The sequence below is a fragment of the Ananas comosus genome, linkage group 5, assembly GCF_001540865.1.
Source record: "Ananas comosus cultivar F153 linkage group 5, ASM154086v1, whole genome shotgun sequence".
NCBI classification, from domain to species: domain Eukaryota; kingdom Viridiplantae; phylum Streptophyta; class Magnoliopsida; order Poales; family Bromeliaceae; genus Ananas; species Ananas comosus.
In genome coordinates, this window is record NC_033625.1 from 2880595 (window position 1) to 2902770 (window position 22176).

General features: G+C 36.9%; 4 protein-coding genes across 7 annotated transcripts; 2 read left to right on the forward strand and 2 right to left on the reverse strand.

Moving 5' to 3' along the window:
* LOC109709776 (BTB/POZ domain-containing protein POB1-like) lies at positions 1139-5597 on the forward strand. Its single transcript, XM_020232094.1, has 6 exons — positions 1139-1569; positions 2007-2114; positions 2493-2596; positions 2697-2760; positions 3488-3767; positions 4492-5597. The coding sequence occupies exons 1-6, from the start codon at positions 1305-1307 to the stop codon at positions 5306-5308; spliced, it is 1638 nt and encodes a 545-aa protein (XP_020087683.1). The 5' UTR covers positions 1139-1304; the 3' UTR covers positions 5309-5597.
* On the reverse strand, positions 6092-8538 carry LOC109709920 (plastid division protein PDV1). The gene is made up of 2 exons (XM_020232298.1): positions 8020-8538; positions 6092-7076 (listed from the first exon to the last, which is right to left on the reverse strand). The coding sequence occupies exons 1-2, from the start codon at positions 8377-8379 to the stop codon at positions 6558-6560; spliced, it is 879 nt and encodes a 292-aa protein (XP_020087887.1). The 5' UTR covers positions 8380-8538; the 3' UTR covers positions 6092-6557.
* On the forward strand, positions 10270-12811 carry LOC109710753. 4 transcript variants are annotated; one of them, XR_002216419.1, is made up of 2 exons: positions 10270-10686; positions 11398-12005. XR_002216419.1 is itself a non-coding variant. In XM_020233497.1 (2 exons), exons 1-2 carry the CDS (start codon positions 10549-10551, stop codon positions 11640-11642), a joined length of 237 nt encoding a protein of 78 aa, XP_020089086.1. In that variant the 5' UTR covers positions 10312-10548; the 3' UTR covers positions 11643-12005. The 4 variants fall into 4 exon arrangements, 2 of the variants coding, with proteins under 2 accessions (XP_020089086.1, XP_020089087.1); XR_002216418.1 differs by having other exon boundaries at positions 10272-10686; positions 11368-12005; XM_020233497.1 differs by having other exon boundaries at positions 10312-10686; positions 11544-12005.
* LOC109710754 (arabinogalactan peptide 16-like) lies at positions 13195-14903 on the reverse strand. The gene is made up of 2 exons (XM_020233499.1): positions 14552-14903; positions 13195-13561 (listed from the first exon to the last, which is right to left on the reverse strand). The coding sequence occupies exons 1-2, from the start codon at positions 14667-14669 to the stop codon at positions 13455-13457; spliced, it is 225 nt and encodes a 74-aa protein (XP_020089088.1). The 5' UTR covers positions 14670-14903; the 3' UTR covers positions 13195-13454.

A 22176-nucleotide genomic window follows, 5' to 3' on the forward strand; every position in this document is an offset into this window, starting at 1 on the left:
CTCTCTCTCTCTCTCTCTCTCTCTCTCTCTCTCTCTCTCTCTCTCTATATATATATATATATATATATATATATATATATATATATATAGAGTAGGGCTAGAATACTTTTACAAGTATCACCCAAGTGATACTTGTGTGTTTTTAGCCATTGGATCTACTTTTTGATTATTAATAGTTCTTAGATCAAACACTATTCCACCTACCACCACCTACCACCATCATCTCAACCTCACATCTCTCCATCCAAGGGCTAAAAACACACAAGTATCACTTTGGTGATACTTTTACAAGTATTCTACCTCTACTATATATATATATATCCAACCATCCAACTCATTTGAACCAGCATGACTAGTCGGTTTACTTGATGGGTTAACTGCACCTCTCGACCTGTTTGGTTTGATAACGAGGAAGCCCAAACCTACTGTTGATAGGAAGCGAGGCCCAACAAGCCCAACTAGCAAGGACGCATGTCATATTTATTTAATCCAATAAAATAACGTCGACGTTCTTACTTTTGAGATTCAGAATCTCATTTGCTAAGTAATATATTTTTCTCATCGTTGAGCATTAATTAGACTTAGACCAGAATCGAATGCTACAAAAGCGGGACCAAACAAGCAGTAAAAGTTGAAATGAGTTTCGAACCAGAATTATAATTTTTTTAGAAAAAAGGAAAGTAAAAGAATTAAAATCTGTTCAGATAAGTTGGGCTTGTATCAAGTGCGGTTTTGGCCCTGGGATTTTGCTCCTAGAATGGAACTTAACTTGGCCGAATAAACTGTGTGTTTCCAGGGCGTTGCTTCGTATAATTTGAGGACGAGTTAAAGGCTTTTTAGCATTTATTTTTAAAATTACGCAGAATCTATTTATTCGACTAAGAGATGAGGCAGAGTCAACGCGGGTATGGAAATGTGTTAGGGAGATTTTTTTTGCGCTTATCGTCTTAGCTGTTGACTTATTTAAATTAAATAAATTTAAAAAAATTAGATAAAATTATTATCTAATCAAAGGTATGTATTATTCATGCTCGTATTAAAATGTTAATTAGAAAAAGCCATTGAGAGACCAATTTGGTAACTGTACATAGTTGGTGGGCCTCCATACATTTTGACCAACTAACACTTCGTTTCTACTAGGAATCTTCGCCTCGCTCTCTCTCTCTCTCTCTCTCTCTCTCTCTATCTCTCCGTACCATCGCGCGCGGTTTCGTCGACGGTGTTCGAACGAAAGGTTTAAAGCCACGTAAGTGAGGATTTTCTCCGGCGCGGCGGCGGCGGCGGCGGCGGCGGCGGCGGCCTCCATGGACTCCTCCGGGCTCCGACGTTCGTGGAGGTACCCCAATTTGGGCGGCGGCGGCGGCGGCGGCGGCGACTCTCTCTCGACCGTAGATTCCTGGGGATTCGGCCGCTCGAGCGGCGAATCCAATTTGGGGAGCGCCTTCGACGCCGCCGAGTCCGCCAATCGCGTGATCCGGGTCGAGATCGTGGCGGAGCCTCCCGCCGAGAGCCGCCCCGGCAATGGCGGAGGGCTCCGCCGCCACCGGAAGCGCCGGAGCGACGAGGAAGGTCGACTCTTTAAGGATTTTACTTAGCATCTGTTTAATCTCCGAAAAAGTTCCTTCTTTTTTAGTGGTTAAAGTTCCTCACTTTTCAAATTCGAGGCATTTGTTTGTTCTAAACATTTCATTGCCGAAGCATGTGATATTTGTATTATGTAATTCTAAGTGCATCTTTAGTGGTTATTCTTTATTTCTCTCTGTGGAGTGCTCACTAATGACCGTAAGAGAGTTAAAAATTTGGTTTTTTTCTTGGTGTGCGCATCAATTTGAATGAAGTAACGAATTTGAGTGAAAGTTACTTGATGAACTTTTTGTTGTCATTTTACGGAGGAATTGGTTTCGCTAACTTCCATGATTGATAAATTCTTTGCAAATGTATTATGTGATGTTCTCAACTGATGGCACACTTTGTAATTGTTGCTGGTTTATTATTATGAACCGCAGAATTTGATTTGAACAATTCCGAGCCTGAATCAGAGGAAGAATACGAGGCTTACGAAGAAAACTATGACGACAAGGAGGCTGTAGCTCTGATTGGAGTATCACCACCAGGTATTGGTCAGGATGGATGGCATAACCCCACATAAGTTTATGCTATTATCTGATTCCTAGGATTGTAAAGGATTTCAGATATTAATTTCTAGTTCACAACAATTGGTGAAGTTGCTATTTTTGGCATAAATTTTATTTGCTCTAAGTTGCAAAGCTTCCTAAAGCAATTTGCATCAGCCTTTTAGAGAGAATTATTTAGCTTTGTTTTGCTTAACCACTATTTGAATCTTTACATACGGGAAAAGGCGATGCTTCCTTAAAGATCTTAATAATGTCCCCATTTTCTATTGACTTTGAAGAGTTTTTTCTTTTAGTTGGTAATCACCTCTTTAGCTTTTTGTTTGTACTCATTAACTAATGGGGCATGATTTCTTGTAGGTGATGATTCATCTTGGAGAACAGAATGTTCTCAGGTTTTGAGAGTAAAGTCTATATATATCTGCTCCGCTATATTTGCTGCCGAAAGCCCCTTTTTCGACAAGGTAGGAAATTGTTTTGCCTCATGCAGCCTACGGAGTTTTATCATTTCAATAAACCTAATTGAGATTTTTTTTTTCTTTAATATTTCTTTTCCGTCCTTAGCTTTTCTCGAATGGCATGAAAGAATCTGAGCAGCAACATGTCACCCTAAAAATCAATGCTTCTGGTAAGTTTAGAGGTCTGTCAAATATATGTTGTGCAAGCTTGACTTGATGCTTATTTTCCTTTAAAGATCTCTGTGTTTTTTGAGTTGTATATACTATATATTAATGCTTGGAAGTATGTGCTCTCAATATTAAAACTACAATGCATCCGGCACATGCTTCTTCGGTGGAGGTTCCGCCACTACTTTTATTCATTGGAGGAGCAGAGCTCCAAAGTACTGTCGGATTTTTGGGGCGCAACAAAGGATCAAATTAGTTGCTTCGGAGAGCATACTCTCAAACTAGGCCTGAGTAGAGTTGGTCAGAGAAGCACTAATATCTTTTTCTCTAATCTTGCTATAACGGAAGTTGAAGGTTCAAACTGGAGCTTCTGCTTTTGACTCTTAGTGCCATTTGGGCATTGTTGTAGGATGTATTCATCATATCTGATGCCGTTCAAACAGTGCTACTGGAGAGGCACTAATGCATATCCTCCAAACAAACTCCTTGAAAATAGAAGTAAAAGCACCAATTGGGATATTCTGATTCTGGGACTCAGAATCTCATTCCTTCTTCGTGCCATAGTAGATATTCTGGACATCGTAATTTGCCAAATGGTCTACTGGATGTGATCACAGATACAAAAGCTAAGCCAAGAAGGCACTTAATACATTACCAGTTCATCAGGGCTTTTCTGTTTTCCTTTAACCAGTACTTTACTATCTGACGTTCTTAACCTGCTTGGAACAGAGGAAGCTGCTGTTATGGAGCTCTTGAGATTTATGTGTAATGGGAATTTGTCTACAACCTCACCGTCTCTCTTGCTGGATGTGTTGGTGGCTGCTGATAAATTCCAGGTTGTTTCTTGCATGAGGCATTGCAGCTGGTTACTTGCTAACTTGCCTATGACTGCCGACCTAGCATTTTTCTATCTCAATCTGCCTTGTAGTGTTTCCATGCCTGACGCGGTCCTGCCATTAACCAATGCGGCAACGGACTTCCTCGCAACAGAATTTAAGGATCTGACCAAGTGAGTAACTATTTATGAGACATTTACTTTTATAACTTTGTTAAATGATCTGTGCTATACATAATAGATATCTCTCTATAAAGTTGAAAATTTCATTAATGTCCTTCAAAACACAAATTTTCACACTCAGTCGAGTGTCGGTTACATGAAATTTCAGATGCTATATAGGTCTATGTGAATAACTAATGTTGCTTAGATATACACACCGCGAATATTTATTGGTGGGCTATCTATTTGGATGTATTGAAAGGCCCTCTTGAAATGGAGGAAGCATCAACAAGTAGGTTTTTGGCACGTTATTCCTTAAAATCTTTAATTCTATTAGGCCCCTCAAAACTTATTATTTGCATGAACGTCCCTCTAATCATCCTTCTTTGCACATTTTAGTCCCATCAAAATTTTCTAAAAACCAATTCACAGAATGAGGCACAATGTCCATTTTGCCGCTAGAGTTCTTCCTCTTCCAAATCTCCTTCAATTATGCCATCTTCAGTCTCAACCATCCACATTGTTGAAACTCTTATTGACAGAATATTCTTTAAATATGCTATTAAACTTATTCTAAGGGGGCTGACGTGCAAAGCAAAAGATGATTTGAAGGACTATCTTATAACTAATGAATTTGAGGGACTCGGCACACAGTATTGAAAAAAATTTAGGGACTAAATGTGACAACAAATAACCAGTCTTGAGAATCATGGAAACTCATTTCTGCCCCTTCTAGGCACCAAAATGTGGTGATGGACTTTCCTCTCTCTGTGATTGAAGCTATCCTCTCCCGCAACGATCTCAAAGAGACCTCGGAGGATGAGGTCTACAACTTTGCTCTAAAGTGGGCACGCGCTCGGTACCCTGAGCCGGAAGAAAGGCGTGAGATTCTGAATTCTCGACTGCTCCCTCTTATACGCTTCTCTCGGATGAGCTGCAGCAAGCTCAGGACGGTCCTTGAATGCAGCGAGTTCGACAGTAAACTCGCTCGAAAATTCGTGCTGGAAGCACTTCTTTTTAAAGCTGAGAAACCTCATCATCAGAAAGCACTTCTCCAAGGCGAGTCGACTTCCCAGATGTTCGCCGAGCGGGATTACCACTACCATCCGGTGAAGGTGGTCGAGTTCGACCAGCCCTTCCCACAGTCCGTTGCTTTCCTCGATTTGAAGAGAGAGGAATGTGCCAAATTGTTTCCCGGGGGCCGGTTATATTCCCAGCCATTCTATCTCGCCGGCCATGGCTTCTTCCTCGCGGTCCACTGTGACACAGGTCATGAAAGCGCCAGCCACTGCTTTGGGCTTTTCTTGGGGAATCAAGAGAATGAGAAAGACCCCAAAAGCTTTACGGTGGAGTACAAATTCGCTGTGAGGGCGAGACCGTCGGGAGAGTTTGTGAATAAGTATGGGGGTACATACGCTTTTACTGGGGAGAAGGTGGTTGGGTGTGGGAACATCTTCCCGTGGAGTTCGTTCATCCATAAAGATAGCCCGTATTTCATTAATGATGTGTTGCATTTGAGAGCTGAATTAACTGCAAAGCAATGTGTCATGTAAGTGTGTACATGTACAGTGGACACGATTTTGAGCTCCAGTTGTGCTCTGGATGTTGTTTTCTCCACTGGTTCAGTGGTCGGACGCGCGAGTGAAAAGTATTGACGGAAGTAGAAAGCTCTAGGCATCGTGATACAGGTCTTTTTATTTTATTGGAAGATTGTGGAGCTCGACAAGAGAACAATGTTGATGGTGGTATGTGATTATTGTGGGACTTAAGATGCACTTTTGACCTTCCAGCCTTTGATGTGTTTTTCTTACTTCAGATGCTGATCTCGAATATCTTTATTAATTTCTTTTTGTACCTTTCTTTTTTTATTTCTTTTTCTTTTCTTTTTTTTTAATCACTCGCTGGCTTGTTTGAAGTGCACAGAATTGCCTCCTACGTAAAGGATCGGGGAAAATTTACGATATATTGCAAATTTCAATAGCGACCTCTACGCGGTTTGTTGCAGGGCCATTGCATCTTAATCTACTGCTGCTGTACGAAATTGAAGCCATCAAATTCACACTAATGAATGCGAACCTTCAAGCTCTCAAACTTTGCGAGCCCATCTAATAACGCAATCCCAAACCAGCCATATCACATTAGAAATTCCATTCAAAATGCACTTCTATGAAAACACCTATCTGGCCAACTAAGCCAGCTGAGTAGGAAGCATAATACAAATCCATAATAAAGTAAAGGGGAACCAAATTAAAGGCTGAAGGCAACCTCATGAGATCCCAAATTAAAGATAAAGTGCTAGTTAACAATACTATCACAATTAAAGCTTCACACAGATGGAAACAAAAAGAGATTCTAGCAGTGATTCCTTTCTTTTTTCTCCTTTACAAAGTTTAGAAGAGAGAATAAAGAAACCTCTACAAGCTTGATCGTCACTGAACCAATTCAGAGCCCTTTTCAGAAGAAACCCGTCGATTAGTCCTCATCACCACCATGTTAAACCACACAATTATGTATAAATAAAATGGAGTAAACAAATTGGGGCACAAATCAAGCCGCAACTCTAAACTAGATACGATTTACATATTTCGTGGTACAATAGTCATAAAGCAGTAGAGTAGAAACAGAAAAGGGGAAAAAAAAAAAAAAAAAAAAAAAAAAAAAAAAAAAAAGAAAAAAAAAAAAAAAAAAAAAAAAAAAGAGAAAAGGAAAGAAAAGAACAATTACTACAAGAAAAATGCCCTAACAAAACCGCACAAGAACATGTACAAGAATTGGTTGAAAGAGATAAAAATTTTGCAAGTTCTAACCCCTAGCTAACAACACATCAAGATGCTTTACCTCACTACTCTGTGGAGAACTGGCCAGGTGAGTGTTATTCTTGTTATCTCTCTTCCTATAGAAGCTCTCGGCTTTCGCTGTTGAAGGGTCACTTCTAAAAGCCACTTGTTGCAGCTGAAGCAAAGCAAGCATGCTTACAGCAAACACAGCCGCGTTCCCCAATACACCGCCAATCCTCTCTATTCTAAAAGAGCTTCTCGCTAAAGCCAAACCGGAGAACAGCATCCGCATTAAGACACTTAAATTTTGTCCCTTATGATTTTCCTCATTCTCACCTGGTTGAGTCCTTTGAATTTCGTATAAATCTTCTGGAGAGACAAAGTTGCCAGCATTACGCACATTACCGACAAAAGCTAAAGCCTCTTCAATGACTTTGTATTTTTTCCCTTGATGGTCGGCCAACCTCATCGCAAGGATTATGCGGCTTTGCTCTAGTCTTGTTATTGCAGCTTCTCTTTCAGCTCGCTGTTGTGATTGAACAGTCTGCAGAGAAAGATAAGAGGTAGAATCAAACAATGTAATAAGACTATATATAACTATCAGAGCAATAATAAAAATAAATATGAGCACAACTACTCTAATATATTGTAGTCTTGTCTCCGGAGTAGCTCCTTCACAAATTTTGACATTCCAGACTAATATAAAGTAGGATAATTGCAAAAGGTAATGAATGGCTAAACTAAACAATCCATTGACAGCTAACAGAAGAATAATATTACAGTTAATAACAGATTATTGAAATGTCGTTCATCCTAAGCACCAAAAACTATGCAGAACCAACGTAATTATGATGAAAAGGCCTTTCGCCGTAAAGGATCTCTAAATAGGGAAACGCATATCAAGTATTCAACTTCCAAATCTAAGCCTACGCATACAACATCCAACTTAGCAATGACAAAACGAAGGCAATGGCATGGTTCTAATGTAGTAGTGCCTTTGTGCGTGATTATGTATTCCAACAAAATTCACACAAAATTCCACTCAACCATTAATTCACCATGTAAATTATTTCCCACCAGTGGTTTGAACTGCCATAGATATGAATTAATCAATATATTATCAACATGTAAACAATATACATGTGCATTTAATTGGGAATACTATTAGGGCGAACAACAGATCCACACACTAGACTGTCGAGACGAATGTTATCATAATTTTATATCCTGTAAATTATCTACCTAAGGATAAAATAAAAAACACAGATCGGCCAAATGAATCGAATGATCCGAACTGCATATAAATCAAGCTAACGTTCCTCATGAGGTACTAAATTATCATCTAAGTATATACTACGAAAAGGGGGGGGAGGGGAATAGCAAACAAACAAAACCAGTTCAAGTAGATTTAAAGAGTCCCTTCCCCCCTACGCAAGGGATCACAAAGCAAAAGATGCGGTATCACGAAGAGATCATCGGGAGCTTACGTGAAAGAACTCGAGCTGGTCCTCGAGGTTCTCGAGCGCGGCGCGAATGGCGTGGAGGCTCCGCGCCTCGGCCATGGCCGCGTCCCCGTCCATCTCCGCCGCCGCCGCCCCAAAATCCTTCACGAAGACGAAGCCACTCTTCCCGTCACCGCCACCGCGGCCGGTGTCGTCCCCAATCCCCTCCGCCGCCGACGACGACGGGTGGATCCCGGCCTTCTCACAGGCGCCGGATTTGCCGAGGGCCTTGATGGATTTGAGGAAGTGGGCGCGGGAGATCGCGTGGATTGCGTCGCTGATCTTGTCGTGCAGATCCCAGATCCTCTCCAGCACCGCCTCCACCTCCTCCATCTCCCATCTCATCGATATCACCTTCTAGGGTTAGGGTTAGGGTTTTGACACCTGTCCTCGATACGAGGAGATGATGACGACGATGGTTCGAGAGAGAGAGAGAGAGAGAGAGAGAGAGAGACACACACACACACACACACACGAAAAGAGAGGGAAAGGAGAAAAGTTCGATGCTGGGCAAATAAGAGAGGCGGAGAGGGTTTTGAGGGTTGAGAGAATGGATCTGGACCGTTGATCTTCGTGGGCTCCCGTACTTATTGGGGGCCCTTTTTCATTTTCTTTTTTATTTTTTATTTTTCGGCTTTTGGGTTGTGACTTGTGAAGGACACGAGAGACGAGCCGACAACCTCAGATGAGCTGGTGAGCCTCACAACTTGCATGTTGTGGTTCACTCAAAATTTTGTACCAACAAAACATATATTAAAAAATAATGATGGAAAAAAAAAAATGATAATGTAGGGAGATCCCTTCGCTTCATAAAATGGCGCGAGTTTAGAATTGACGGTAATACCATATTATTGATAGATCAATTTGATAGAAGCCAATTCAAATGATTTAGTAGACCTGCTGAGGTGAGTGACGTGCATAGGACATCTTCTACCTAACTTGATTATTGATTACTCAAGCAGATTGAGAATTTAGAAGAAAAAATAATACAGAGCCGGCAAGTGTTATAATTCACTACTTTATTGCACATAACCACTAAAAGATTTACTATTTACAACACATCAACGCTGGACACTAATCGTTTATGTGTGAAATAACAAGTTAAAATGCAATAATATATTATTCTTGAAATGCAATTCGTCCTCAAATTTTGAAATACCGAAATTAATTAGGGGCATAATTGAATAGCTCAGTAATCTGCTAATTGACCGTTTCTAGCACCAGTGGCAAAAGGATTTGATGGTTAGTATTCGAAACCCATATTCGAATCATAGTTGATTTACATTTCTAGCTAAGTTTATTTATAAATAAAATAAACGAAACGGATAGCATGCTACCTTTCTCTCTCAAAAAAAAAAGAAAAAAAGAAAAGTAATCTGCTAAATTCCACCTGCTCATATGGACCTGTTAATTAGAAATTTCGATCCCTACGTGCATGCATCCAAGCCGTCACCTTCGTCACGTTGTGGAGTGGAATTTGGAAGTAAAAGAGGAAAATGTTGAAATTGTGAAACATGAAAAGGATATGATTCGTCAAATCATTATTTTTTGTGTCTCCTGAGTCCTGACAAAGTCGTTAAGGCTACAAATTAAACCTTTTGGTCCATAAAACGCTTCTGTTAAGCTATGCTCTGGACATTTTGAGATCAAAATTAGTTTTGATTAAATAATAAAATCTCTAGAATAGAACCAAAAGGCTTGTCCATTTAAAAAATGGGGGGAGGGGGGGGGACTTTACTCTTACTATTGGGCCAAAATTTGAAGGCCCAACTTGTGTGCCAAAGCGCAACATGCATGGTACAAGTTGGGCCGGGCCTTCTTTGGGCCAACTAAAAGCCCGATTAGTATAAGTCCCACCTATCATTTTATCATTGTTTTGACCAGAAGTAACGCAATTTTTTCACAATCCTAAAGCAGAACCTTAGATAACATAATCTTCTTGCATATGGTCCCGGCCAAGGCACGATGATCGTTGAGGCTGGAGCTCTGCTTGCACTCCGAACCTATTTGCTTACTCGTAACCGACTTTTAAGGTTAAAAATAATTCTCACTTGAATTAAAATTCAGGTTAAAATTATTCGTTCACTGTTGTTTGTTTGATAGCGAGTCAATGGCTCCGAAACTAAGAAATTTTCCATTTTTCAGTTATTCCATCGAAAATTTACACAAAAAAACTTTTTCAATAATCAAACTTTTTATTATGATATTCCTGAGAAACGTGAGTTACATACAGCCGAAGTTAATTTACGGCGCGTGAAAAAGATGAAATTAAGCCCAAAAGTACTTCTAGCGGCCTATAGCCTATTGTCAATCGGCCCAAGCTTCACACACACACCGAAAAAAAACAAAAAAACAAAAACAAAAACAAAAGAGAAAAAAGGGGCAAGGTTTTGGGTTTTTCTTGTCGCGCAAGTTCTTTGTGGAATCGTCGCCTCCTTTTTGTTTAATTTTCTCTCTCTCTCTCTCTCTCTCTCTCTCCCCCGCCCTGCAGGCCTGCACGTCTGTGAATCGGCGATGGAGGAGGCGACGACGCCGGAGCCCGTTTGCGCGAAGGAGGCTCTCGACCTCCTCAACTGCGTCGCCGCCTCGCCCTTCGACCGCGACACCTGCCTCCGCCTCGTCGATGCCCTCCGCACCTGCGTCCTCCACAAGGTTCCATCATAAACAAAATTTAATGATGATCGTGATTGTGCTTTTGATTGTTCTTTTGCATAGCTTTCGTAGAATCAAGATTCAACTAGGGATTAGAGACTTTAGGGGCGAAAAGATCACTAAGCTTAAACCTAATCCTAATGTGCGAAATATCAAATGAATTTTGCAAAATCGTAGTGCAGTTTTCGTAATATATCTGAGTCCATGATCATGAGAGATACTTACCCTAATGTTTACCCTCTCATTTGAATGTTATACATTTGGACGCTAGAATTAAGAATAGACCCGTCTCTCAAGCTCTCCCGGTTATCTGTAAATTATGAGCTTGTAGCCCGATGTGGAGCGGAATTCTAACATCATCTAGGGCGATGTGATGTTCGCAAGGGTTTGAGATTTTTGAAGCTAAGGTTGTGAAAATTTGTTCGATTTGTTGGATCTAACGGGCGAATTGTTGGATGGTGGTTTCAGGGTTGCTAATACTAAATCCTAATCTAGTTGGGGTTTGCTTTAAGTGATTGCTGGAGTTCAGAATTGGTAATTAAGAGTGAGGAAAGGAGAAAAAAAAAAAAAAAGTCGAAGAGAAGAAAGACTTTTTTAAATTCCTCCTGATTTGTTGCTAAACTATATGGGCTAGATCTAAATTGCAAGTAGGGTTGTAACGTAGATGAGTTTAATGTACAGTGAATGAAACCCTATATGCTGGTCCAACAGTGCTTGGTTGACTGGAGTATTGAAGAGATGAAGGCTGTAATAGCATAAAGAAAAATGATGGCTGGTTATATGTTATCTTCAGCAAAGAGAGCCTGCAATAACATAGATGATAAGTTAGTGCGGTATGTATCATGATGTTTGTGCAGGTAAGATGGTTTAGTTTATGCTGCCTTTTTTCCCCCCCTTTTTCTTTTGAGATGAATGGAAAGTACAGAACAAGCCAAGAAAAGGAGATTCCCTCATAATCTATTGGTTGTTGATGACTACACCTTTGATTCTGATGGTTGATATTGATGGCTCAGGACGACACCTTTGATTCCAGTTTTATTGAACATTCCACCAATGAATTCGCTAGGAACCTCTTTAGTAAGTGGAATATACTGAATTGTGCTCAATCGAATATTGTAAAGCCCCAGTTTTCGACTGTTGTATCCTTTGTGTACTCTTATGTTCTTTAATTTGATGCTTCTTGTTGTCGGGATGCTAAACAAGTACCTTGACTGTGGTCGAACCACTAATTTTCTGGCCAATGTCGACTCTTCTAGAGCATTTGTTTGTAATGTTGTTCTGTTATTACTTACTATGAAAATAAGCTATGCGTGGAGAAATGAGGTGCCTCTAATGATGCTAAGATATATGAATTTGAGGAATTGTTGAAAAAACGAAGGTTTGTTTGCAAATACTAGGTGGGGAAGCACTGATATGAAATGTCGGAAGGATGTTTATGTAACCGTCTTGTAGTATGAGCGCTGCAGGGTAAGGACCTCTTTCGGACCCCTGTAGGTGCAGCCGTTTTGTTTTTCTGAGATGTGGAACCTTCATGAAGATTTCATCATGATTGCATGCCCTGGTACATTTAAAATGTCTGGTAGCTTGAATGGTTTGTTTTTCCGAAAGTGTGTGTTTCGGATGCCTGGTCCAATAAAAATGCTGCTTCAGTACAAATTCTTTCTCACACTACGAATGTTATACCGGAAATTAAGTATATATCATCGTATCAGAACTAATTTGAATTTACAGTATATATCCTCGTATTTGAATTGGACGTGTTATACCTTAAATGTCTCTTTTCTTTCTCTAGAAAGTGAAGAAATTCTCGCTGGCGCAAAAGAGTTCTGCAGCTGAAGTTCCAGAAAGCAAGGACAAGGCTTGATTACCTGGGCACTAGCTCGGGAATTTTTGCGGCATTTTTTCAAAATGACTAATTCTGTAGTTCTCCTATATATGTTTAGCCTAGTTATGTGCGGCAAAACACAAAAAGGAGAAAATTTTGATGCCTTATGATAATTTTTGCTTCTTACTCATGCCTTTTGACATATTCTTCATGAGTTCGTTTTCTGACAATTCACTTGCCCTCATTTCTTTGTATCTTTCAATCTAATGGAGAGCGTTAGCTGCAAAATCCTTTGGTGAATTGTCTTTCTTTTTTCTCATATCCGAAAGAAATTTTGATGCAAATCCAATTAGTGTTGTACTAGGAAATGGGAATGTTGAAAAGGTGTCTATTCTATTCTACCTGTTTGTTGCAATTGAACCCAATTGATTGGCGAATAGTTCTCGACAACATCTAGCATATTGTAATCAGTGACATGCTAGAATACTCCTTTGAACAACGTTTTGAATCATTCAAAGTTACAAATCGCAGCATATAATATGGGTGATGTTATGCATTGGTTTTCCTAATGAATGAAATCAAGTAATTTTGAGAAATTTTAGGATGAGAATAAAGAGCGAAATGAGCTTGAAGCGAACATGCTCAGCAGTTTCGAACAACTACATAGCAAGTAACAAGAGAAATCAAATAGAAGAAACATGGTGCCCATAAGCAATGGTTCATATTTTGCATGTACATTGGTTTTTTCAGGTTCTTTGAACATTACACGAATTACTGCAACATAGGAGAAGAAGCCAACAAAACCAAAAGAGCACCACAAAAGAGCAATCCAATCACAAAGTCCATGTCCCAAAAATCAACAATAAGATTCAAACAATCCAACCCCATCCTCTCTAACTTGGTTCACAACTAATATCTCTATTCAGATCCATATGAGAGGGTTTTAGAAGAGCTTGTAGGGAGAGGAGGCATCCAACGGGTGGATGAGGTAGGTGAGGACGAGGGCCACAAGCATCAGCACATACGCAATGCATTGGTCAATTGATGTTCCTGCAGAGAGAGGAAATTTTTTTTTAAAAAAGGTTTAATTAGTTAAAAGCCGAAAAAAAAAAAGAAAAAGAAGGAAAAGCTAAACTGAGAATGGGTATTACATGGCTATATCATTCCAGATCAACCCTACTACCCCACATAAAAGTAGGATCTAAATGAAGAGAATAAAACTTTAAGACTTAATTAAGATATAGATCTTCAGAGTTGCGTTGCAATGCTGTCGTTAGCAAACGGAATTTGTTGTCATCCATTTTTTTTCGATCATAGAGCCTCAAAATTGACGATCGGCGTCATTGAACATGATCTATATCATTTAAAGTATCTAAAAATCAAATTTCATGTTTTTTCGATATTATTCTCTTATCCATCTAAGTTGACAAAAAAATGAACGACTGAAAATGAATATCCTCTAAAAATTAATGATAGGAATTTTGTAATCAAGATCAAAAGCATAAATCTTGTGCTAAATAGTTCAAAAAAAATTTTAACCAAAATTTAATTAATTTGGATATCTTCACATATTTAACGAAAAAATATCTCAAATCAACCATTAAAATTATAAATTTTAAAAACCTTTAATCATTAGGTCAATGATGTCGAAAAATTTAAAATTTAATTCCTTGGTACATCAAATGGTATAAATCATATTCAACGATGTCGATAGTCGATTTGAAGCTCTATCACAAAAAATAAATAGATGACAACAAAATTCGTTTGCTACCGATAATATTCAAGCTCTCTAGAGCTTTAATAAAAATAACAACAGCAATGGAAGAGCGCGCAAGTAACGTTGAATTTAAAATACTAAAATACTATTTACCAAGAACTTGAGTGATATCAGAGAAAAAAACTCAATAGTCTCATACATAAGCAGAGTATTGAATATACGCGCTGTACCACGTGAACTATCATAAACTTTCTCACATTTAGAAATTTTAGAGTGAGAGAGAGAAAAAAAAAAAAGGGGGGGAGAAATGGAGAGAAGCTGACCATCGCTGGTGGGCGCGGGGGCCGGAGCGTGGGCGGCGCTGACGGCCGGCAGGACGATGGCGAAGAAGAGCACCGCGACTGCCATCAACCCGAAAGGAACTCTCGGAATCGCCGCCATTTCAGATCAGAAAACCAGACACAAAAATTCTCTCTCTCGTTCTCTCTCCTTCTCCCTTCCCCTCTCTCTCTCACACACTACACGGAGAGAAAGGAAGGGGAAAAAAGAAGAGAGAGGAGGCGGTGTGGGAAATGATAGCCCTGTGTCCTCCTCGCCCCCTCTCTCCCCGAAGCTTTTTAAGCGCCCTTTTTTTTCCCCTTTTTTTTTTTTTTTTTGCTCTCTCTCTTTGGATGCGTTAGGGTTTGGAGAGGTGAGGAGGTTATATACGACGGGGAGGCAAACGGAGGGGCGAGAGAAACGGGGGGCATCGCTGTGCGTGGACTGGCAAATCGAGCGGGGCCCACCCACGTGGACGACCAGCAGAGCTTCCGGCCTTCTCTCCCTTCCCCCGGCCAGCCTGGATTCCCGGCAGTTCTGTCATCCTGGCTCCTGGGGCCCACTGCCTGCCCACGTGGCTGCAAATCCTTTTTCTTAAATATATACATAATAAATATATATACAAAAAATATATTTATATTTATATATTTTAGAAAAAACTTTAAAAACTTTGGTGTGGTTTCATTTTTGTCACTTTAGTACCCTATAGTTTAAAGTGTTTAAAGTTAGTATCTTATGGTTTCTCAGTTTATCACTTTAGTACCCTGTGGTTTAAAGTGTATCAATTAGTACTCTATAATTTTATTTTTATATCAAGTTAGTACCATGTGGTTTTATTTTTGTATCAAGTTAGTACCCTGTGGTTTTTAAATCAGGGTACTAAAGTGATAAAGTGCGAAACCACATGTATTAACTTGATACGCTTTAAAATATAAAGTACTAAAGTGAAAAAGTGTAAAACTACAGAGTACTAACTTGATATACTTTAAACCATAAGGTATTAAAATGAAAAAAAAAAAAACTATAAGAGGAGTATTTGAAGTTTTTTCTATATTTTATGCCTTTCTCTTGTTATAGACTTACAGCTCAGAGGAGATTTTTGACCCTTGTATAATACAACCAAAACATTAGTCAGTTTGTTTTTTTTTTTTTTCTAAAAAAAATTGTTAAGTTACTTTTATTAGATAGCATTTTGCTTAATGGGGAAGTACAGAATTTTTTCTTTTTGCCGGGGAAAATTTTAAATAAGTTTGTAATCCGCCCAAAATAAATTGATTACTATTTCAATCTACTATATTTGTTGCAGATCAAAACTAATAAATTTTTTTAAGGAAAAGTAACATGTTATCACTTTATTCATTTACGAAATGAACTTAGCTACAAGTAAATAGGAAGCTGGGCCTTAGAGGAAAAAAATAATAATAATAATAATAGAAACTATTAAGAGGAGAGAACTAATTCTATAAAGGCTTAGTGGTTGGTATCCGAGACCCAAGTTCGAATCCTAGTTGATTCACATATTTAGCTAAGTTTATTTCTAAATGAAATAAACGAAGCGGGTAGCGTGCTACCTATCTCACGCTACCTATCTCTCAAAAAAAAAAAAAAAAAAAAAAAATTCTATAAATTCCTGATCGATCGGGTCTCGGCTAGCAGAAAACCTAATAGATGTTTAGTTCTCTTAAATATTTTTCTATTACATTCTAACTATAGTACCCACCATGTAGCGGCAATAGCTGTTAACTCTCTATCCTCCTATATTTCATATTTACTATAGCTCGCATCCCAAATTTCTTTACAAGATGAGCAGCTGCGAAGAAAAAGTTTGTTTGATAAACGAAGAAGTATGGAATTTTACTACTAGAGGGCGTTTGATAAACGAAGTACGGAATTTTATTACTGTAAAAATTTTAAATAAAGTCTGTATGCCGTCAAAAGAAAGACTTTACTATTTTTATTTTTTACTACTTTAGTAAAATAAGTGTTAGTGTTTTTTTTAATATAATAGCCCTGTTCAAATAATACTATATTGAATAACAGTACACTATACAATTAGGATAAATAGGTCTTAATAGTTTTATTTTGGTAGTTCTACTACTAGATGTATTACATTGAAGTTCTTGCAATAGCTTGTTTTTTTTTTTTTTTTTCTAACGATAGATATTTTATATCAGCAGTTTTTGCTCTAGTACCTCAAAAAAAATTCAAAATTTTTTTCTGCATTAGATTCAAAAATCTGAGTAATATTTACTTATCAATGGAACTGAATTCAATGGATCTGATCTATTTCTGTAACTAAATAAATAATAAATACATTTAATATATCTTTTCATATTAATATTAAAATCAGTTTTTCAATAAAAATCATCCATAAAATACAAATCCTCTAGCCCCAGCATGTGCGACTGTGCGAGCCACTACTACATATGATCGAAAGGAGACAAAGACATATGGCCATACGGGAGTTTTCTTTTTCTTTTTCTTTTTTTCTTTAACTCTTTTTTTATAAAGAGATGAGGGAGTCGTGGGGGACCATAACTTATAACGGAAACTCTTCAAGAGAAATATGTACGTTGGAACCCACCAACGGTTCAACGTACGAATCAACGGCTATTTCTCAATTTCCGTAAACCTACCACATGCATGCAAACAAACCCTTCAAATCCTCTCCCTCTGATCTTCTTTTCAAAATTCAAATTGTAGGGTCAGGATGATCCATTTGAGTTAACGTTCCCCTGCAGAAGCCCCGTTGGTAGAGAAATGTAGCTGTCAAAATAGTCATACACATGTGCGATTGCTCATCATACCGCTTTTAACGAGTAGAACACAAACTAGCTCGAACAACTTGCGAGTGGATCTCTAGCTGGATTTTTGAAGCTCATCCTGAGATCGAGCCGAATATGAGTCCTTGGAATAAAATTTAATTCTCAAATTATATTTATTATATTTTAATTTAATTATTGAAATTTTATAAATAAATAAGTTTCTTTTATGTTTATATTGGACCAAAATTTTTATAGTAAAAATTTATCTTTTGCATATATAGGTTCCTGCAAATATAGTGAATGATAAATATGTTTCTATAAAGTTCAACTTAATTTAATATGTTGTCTCTATAAAAGTCTTGATATTTTCAAATATATCTCTATCATTAGAATCCGTTAGAAAAATTTAATTAGTCATAGGCTAAATATTTAATCTTGATTAGTTTTTGATATTTTTATCATTCTTATATTATACTGTTATGACTTTTAGAGAAATATATTTGTGAGGGCAAAATTAAAAATATAAATGGTTCTCTAACGGTTTTTTGACGGTAACAAATTAGAGATATATATATATATATATATATATATATATATATATATATATTCGAGCTATATCAAACCGAATGCAAACGAACTAATCTCAACTCGCGTCTGACTCGTTAAGATATCAAGCTAAAAAATTTAACTTGTATTCAACTCATTTATTAAATAAACAATTCGTTCTGAAACCCATTTTAAATCAAATACGAGTTGGCTCGCAAACAGTACGGATGGAATTGTCAGCCCAGCTAGCTTGTTAATAGCAAGGTTTCCAAAAATAAAATAAAATAAAAAACCTGTTTTCTTCTAAATTTGGAATACTGAACATGTGCTCCAACTCAATAAAGTTAGTACTTTGTAAATCATCAGAATTAATTTGGTGCGGATCCATTGATTCAAAGCACATATTAGCGCACGCATGACGCAACAACAGGTTATATGAACTCAGCCTTAATTGATAACTCCATATTTTTCGAAAATATTATCGAGACCATAGACCTATGTGTATTTTCTTTTCTTTTTTTTTTTTTGTAGCACGCGACCCGCTTCGTTTATTTTATTTATAAATAAATTTTGTCAGAAATGTGAATCAACTAGAATTCAAATTTGGGTCTCGGGTACCAACCATCAAGTTCTTTGCCATTTGCTCTAGAGACGGTGGGTTATTTTCTAATTCTTGCACACAGATGGTGCATGCAGCAACGATTCAACGAGCAACCTGGATGTGCCGTCAAATTTGGAAAGAAAATTTAAATCTGCCGTACAAGTCACCTAGCGACAATTTCTTAAACTCTACCATTAATGTAGTAGTTACAATGGACTGATTTTTATATGTTATCATTAGTTTCTACATGTTTTGTATGGACTATGGAGCGCACTTGCTTTTCTTAGATAAATAAGTGAATAATTTTTTTTTTTTTTTTGAGAGAAAGATAGTATGCTACTCGTTTCGTTTATTTCATTTAAAAATAAACTTAGCTGGAAATGTGAATCAATTAGGATTTGAACTTGGGTCTCGAATACCAACCACCAAGTCCTTTGCTAATACTTTCTAGAAAAAATATATGTAGATGTAATTATATGAAAAGATTCCTTCTTTACACTAATTAAACAACAGAATGACCAACCGTCCATAGCGCAAGTAGCAAAAGATTTGATAGTTGATACCTGAGGTCCCAAATTCGAATCCTAATTGATTCATATTTTCAGTTAAATTTATTTCTAAAATAAAAAAAATAAAACAGATAACATACTATCGATCTCTCTGAAAGAAAAAACAACAGAATGGATCCCACTCTCCTGTTCAAGCATCTCATACTAAACTACCTTCACATGGGAGGCAGGTGGAAACGATTTTTAATATCTTTTTGTTAAATATACACTTCAATTAAATTTGTGCCTGTTTGAATATATGAACATCTTATTTATATATTTTTATGATTTATTAGAAAGTTTGTACATTTAGTAAATGAAATGCACGGTGATCAAATGTATAGAATTGAACACTATATTCTTCTTTCAAGTTATTTTTTAAAAAATAAAATAAAGTACTTCGAGGGTGAATTATGTTATTATACTAAATTATAAATATCAAAATTTATCAAAAAAATATACTTTTTTTTTACAATTATACTGAATAAGTTTTATATTGAACAAATTATTCTTTGATTGTTATTTTTCGACTTTCAGATATGACCTTAATATTATCTTATACATTGTTGATATATTGCAATTATGATACATATGGAGTTCTCTCATTAATTTATCATCCGTACAGTTTAAAATTATTATATGTATTGCAGTACTATGCCCCACTTTGAATTTGGTGCATTAATCAATTCGTAGATATGTCGGTAAATAATAAATAGGGCAAACTTCAAAATACCATATCTGTTGTTTCGTCCCTTCTCACTTTAGTATCTTATAATTTGAAATGTATTAATTTAGTATTATTTAGTTTTATTTTTTTCTTTTTGTCAGTCTTTTTGTTAATATTTTGTTAAATTATATACAAAAAATTTCAAATACCCACCTAACTTTATTGAATATTCACTTTAGTATTCTTTAGTTTAACTTTGCCGCTGATTTAAGAAAAAAAATTTGAAATTAATAATAAAAAGAAAAAAAAGGAAACCACATGTCACTAAATTGATACACTTTAAACCACATGGTACTAAAGTGAGAAAGTGCGAAATCACAGAAGTGGTATTTAAAATATTTTCTAATAAATATGCAATGTAGTTTATGGATTTATCCTAGATTAACTCTTTTAATAAAGCACCCTCCAAAGTAGCTTTGCGTTGCCCTGTAGAGATGGGGTTGTGGAGGATACTTTGGCCACTAAAAGCCATGCCAGTATATAACTATTTATGGATTCTGTTGGGTTCTGATCACTGCACAATCAGAGGAGAGTAGTTAGAGGAATCTGCTCTGTTCAGCATTAATCAACTGTTCAGTAATTAATATGGCCACCTCAAGATTATATTTCTCAGGAGAAAAAAAAAAAAAAAAAAAAAAACCTACTCTTTGTTTGTTTATTTATATCTTTCTTATTGATTTGTTTCGTAGTGCTGCTTAACAAAATTTAGAGAAATTGAAACAAAATATTCTTTGAGAAATGCTATTTGTAGATCCAAAGTGATGCGTACATTTTATACCCATTTATTCGAGATTGTAGACAAATTTTTAGACTTTTAAAACTAGTATAAAAGAAAAATTGTCATTATATGAAAAGAGTATTAGATTTGCAGCTCTTTTTTTAGCGCACATGTAGCGTTGCTCAATTTCTCTTAGCAAAGAGTGATCTCGTACACAATTTAAATTTATTATAATTGGCTTTGGCTATTTTAGTTTGATGCATAAACATCTATTTCCGCATATTTATTCAATTTACTCAATGAATGTGCAAGATTGAGAAGATAAAGAGTGCGGTTAAATGTCTAAAATAAATATCAACCTGCAGATAAAATATGTCATCATAACAAATTATGAATGCTAAGACTTTTCGAGTAGGAAAACAATTTAAATTATTAGGGATTATTTGGTTTTTTCAAAATATGTATGAAAAATAAATTATAAGAAAATATATTCTATGGAATTTTTTTTTTTATAGTTTTCCGTCCGTTTGTTTCTAAAGAAAAGTAGCTTTTTTCTAGTTTTCACTCTCACAAAAAAAAAATAATAACAATAAATTATTTATAATTAAATATTTTATTTCGCTATACAAATACAGCCTAAGTGTACATGTTGAGTCGGAGTCTATATATGTGAGATCGAAAGCGTAGGGCTTTAGCCCCAAAGTTTTATGAACCGTTGGATGCGGTCAATACAATGCAATCAAATAAACTGTTGACCTTCGCGGCCGTTGGTGATTTGACGGCTCACATATGTAGACTTTGGGCCGGTCCACTTGTATGGCCCAGCCAAATCTTGACACGTAAAGTTAGCTGAGGCCCAGTACAGCTCGGCCCGGCCCGGTCCGGCCCGGCCCGGCCCAAGCTGCATGAATACTGTTAGGATTGAATTTTACTGGATAGACCTCGACCACCACATCAACCAAAAGCCGGCTCATTGTTCTCAATTCTACTGTGGGCCTCAAAATCTAAAAGCGCAGAAGCTCCATTGGAATTATAGATAGATTGATTTACTAACAGTGAGAAATGACGACAATTACGTTATATCGTGTCTGGTATATTGCAAAAAATTGATTACGATATATTTTTTACGGTTCTATAGAAAAATATAAAGCATATCTCCGCCTATTTGCGTTATATAGGATCTCAATACCAGCTGGGCATGAAATCTATTATCTAGGCATCAAGTAACAAAAATAAATGATGTTATCACTTGTTATATGGAAAAAATTATTGTTAAAGTCTCTGTCTGTTCGGAGTGCTAACGTTGGTTCGAGCCCAACAACTTCTACGAGCCTAAAAGTAGTGCTTGTTTGGTAAATAGTTTGTTTCTATGTAAGTGGAGTAAGTTATTACAAAATAAGTTACGAACTATAGCATTTTATCTCCGTGTTAATTAGTTTGCTTGATTGTCACTGTTGTTCATTTTATTTAGGAGAAAATCACTTATACAAAGCAACTTCATTAACGGTTGAAAATAAGTCTAATTTTGGTATTTAATTTCTCCCACTTTCATGAAACCAAATAATACAAATTGTGAATTTAGAACTGCTGCAGCTAGGGAAGTACGTAGGCACTTTAGTTCCATAAAAAGATCTAACATGCTTAGCTCCCTTGTCTTATATTGCACCTCGGGAAAAAGCTTGTGTATAACTTGACATAGCACTTGTCATTTCAACCCAACTTTTT

Bases quoted from the DNA above. Each gene is read 5' to 3' on its own strand.
- LOC109709776 (XM_020232094.1), top strand. From the start codon at position 1,305: ATGGACTCCTCCGGGCTCCGACGTTCGTGGAGGTACCCCAATTTGGGC. The intron at 2,597-2,696 runs GTAGGAAATTGT...TTCCGTCCTTAG, and splicing joins AAAGCCCCTTTTTCGACAAG to CTTTTCTCGAATGGCATGAA. The intron at 2,761-3,487 runs GTAAGTTTAGAG...TGCTTGGAACAG, and splicing joins CCTAAAAATCAATGCTTCTG to AGGAAGCTGCTGTTATGGAG.
- LOC109709920 (XM_020232298.1), bottom strand. From the start codon at position 8,379: ATGAGATGGGAGATGGAGGAGGTGGAGGCGGTGCTGGAGAGGATCTGG. The intron at 7,077-8,019 runs GTAAGCTCCCGA...CTTTCTCTGCAG, and splicing joins ACCAGCTCGAGTTCTTTCAC to ACTGTTCAATCACAACAGCG.
- LOC109710753 (XM_020233497.1), top strand. From the start codon at position 10,549: ATGGAGGAGGCGACGACGCCGGAGCCCGTTTGCGCGAAGGAGGCTCTC. The intron at 10,687-11,543 runs GTTCCATCATAA...ATGTTTGTGCAG, and splicing joins GCACCTGCGTCCTCCACAAG to GTAAGATGGTTTAGTTTATG.
- LOC109710754 (XM_020233499.1), bottom strand. From the start codon at position 14,669: ATGGCGGCGATTCCGAGAGTTCCTTTCGGGTTGATGGCAGTCGCGGTG. The intron at 13,562-14,551 runs GTCAGCTTCTCT...CTCTCTCTGCAG, and splicing joins CCCCGCGCCCACCAGCGATG to GAACATCAATTGACCAATGC.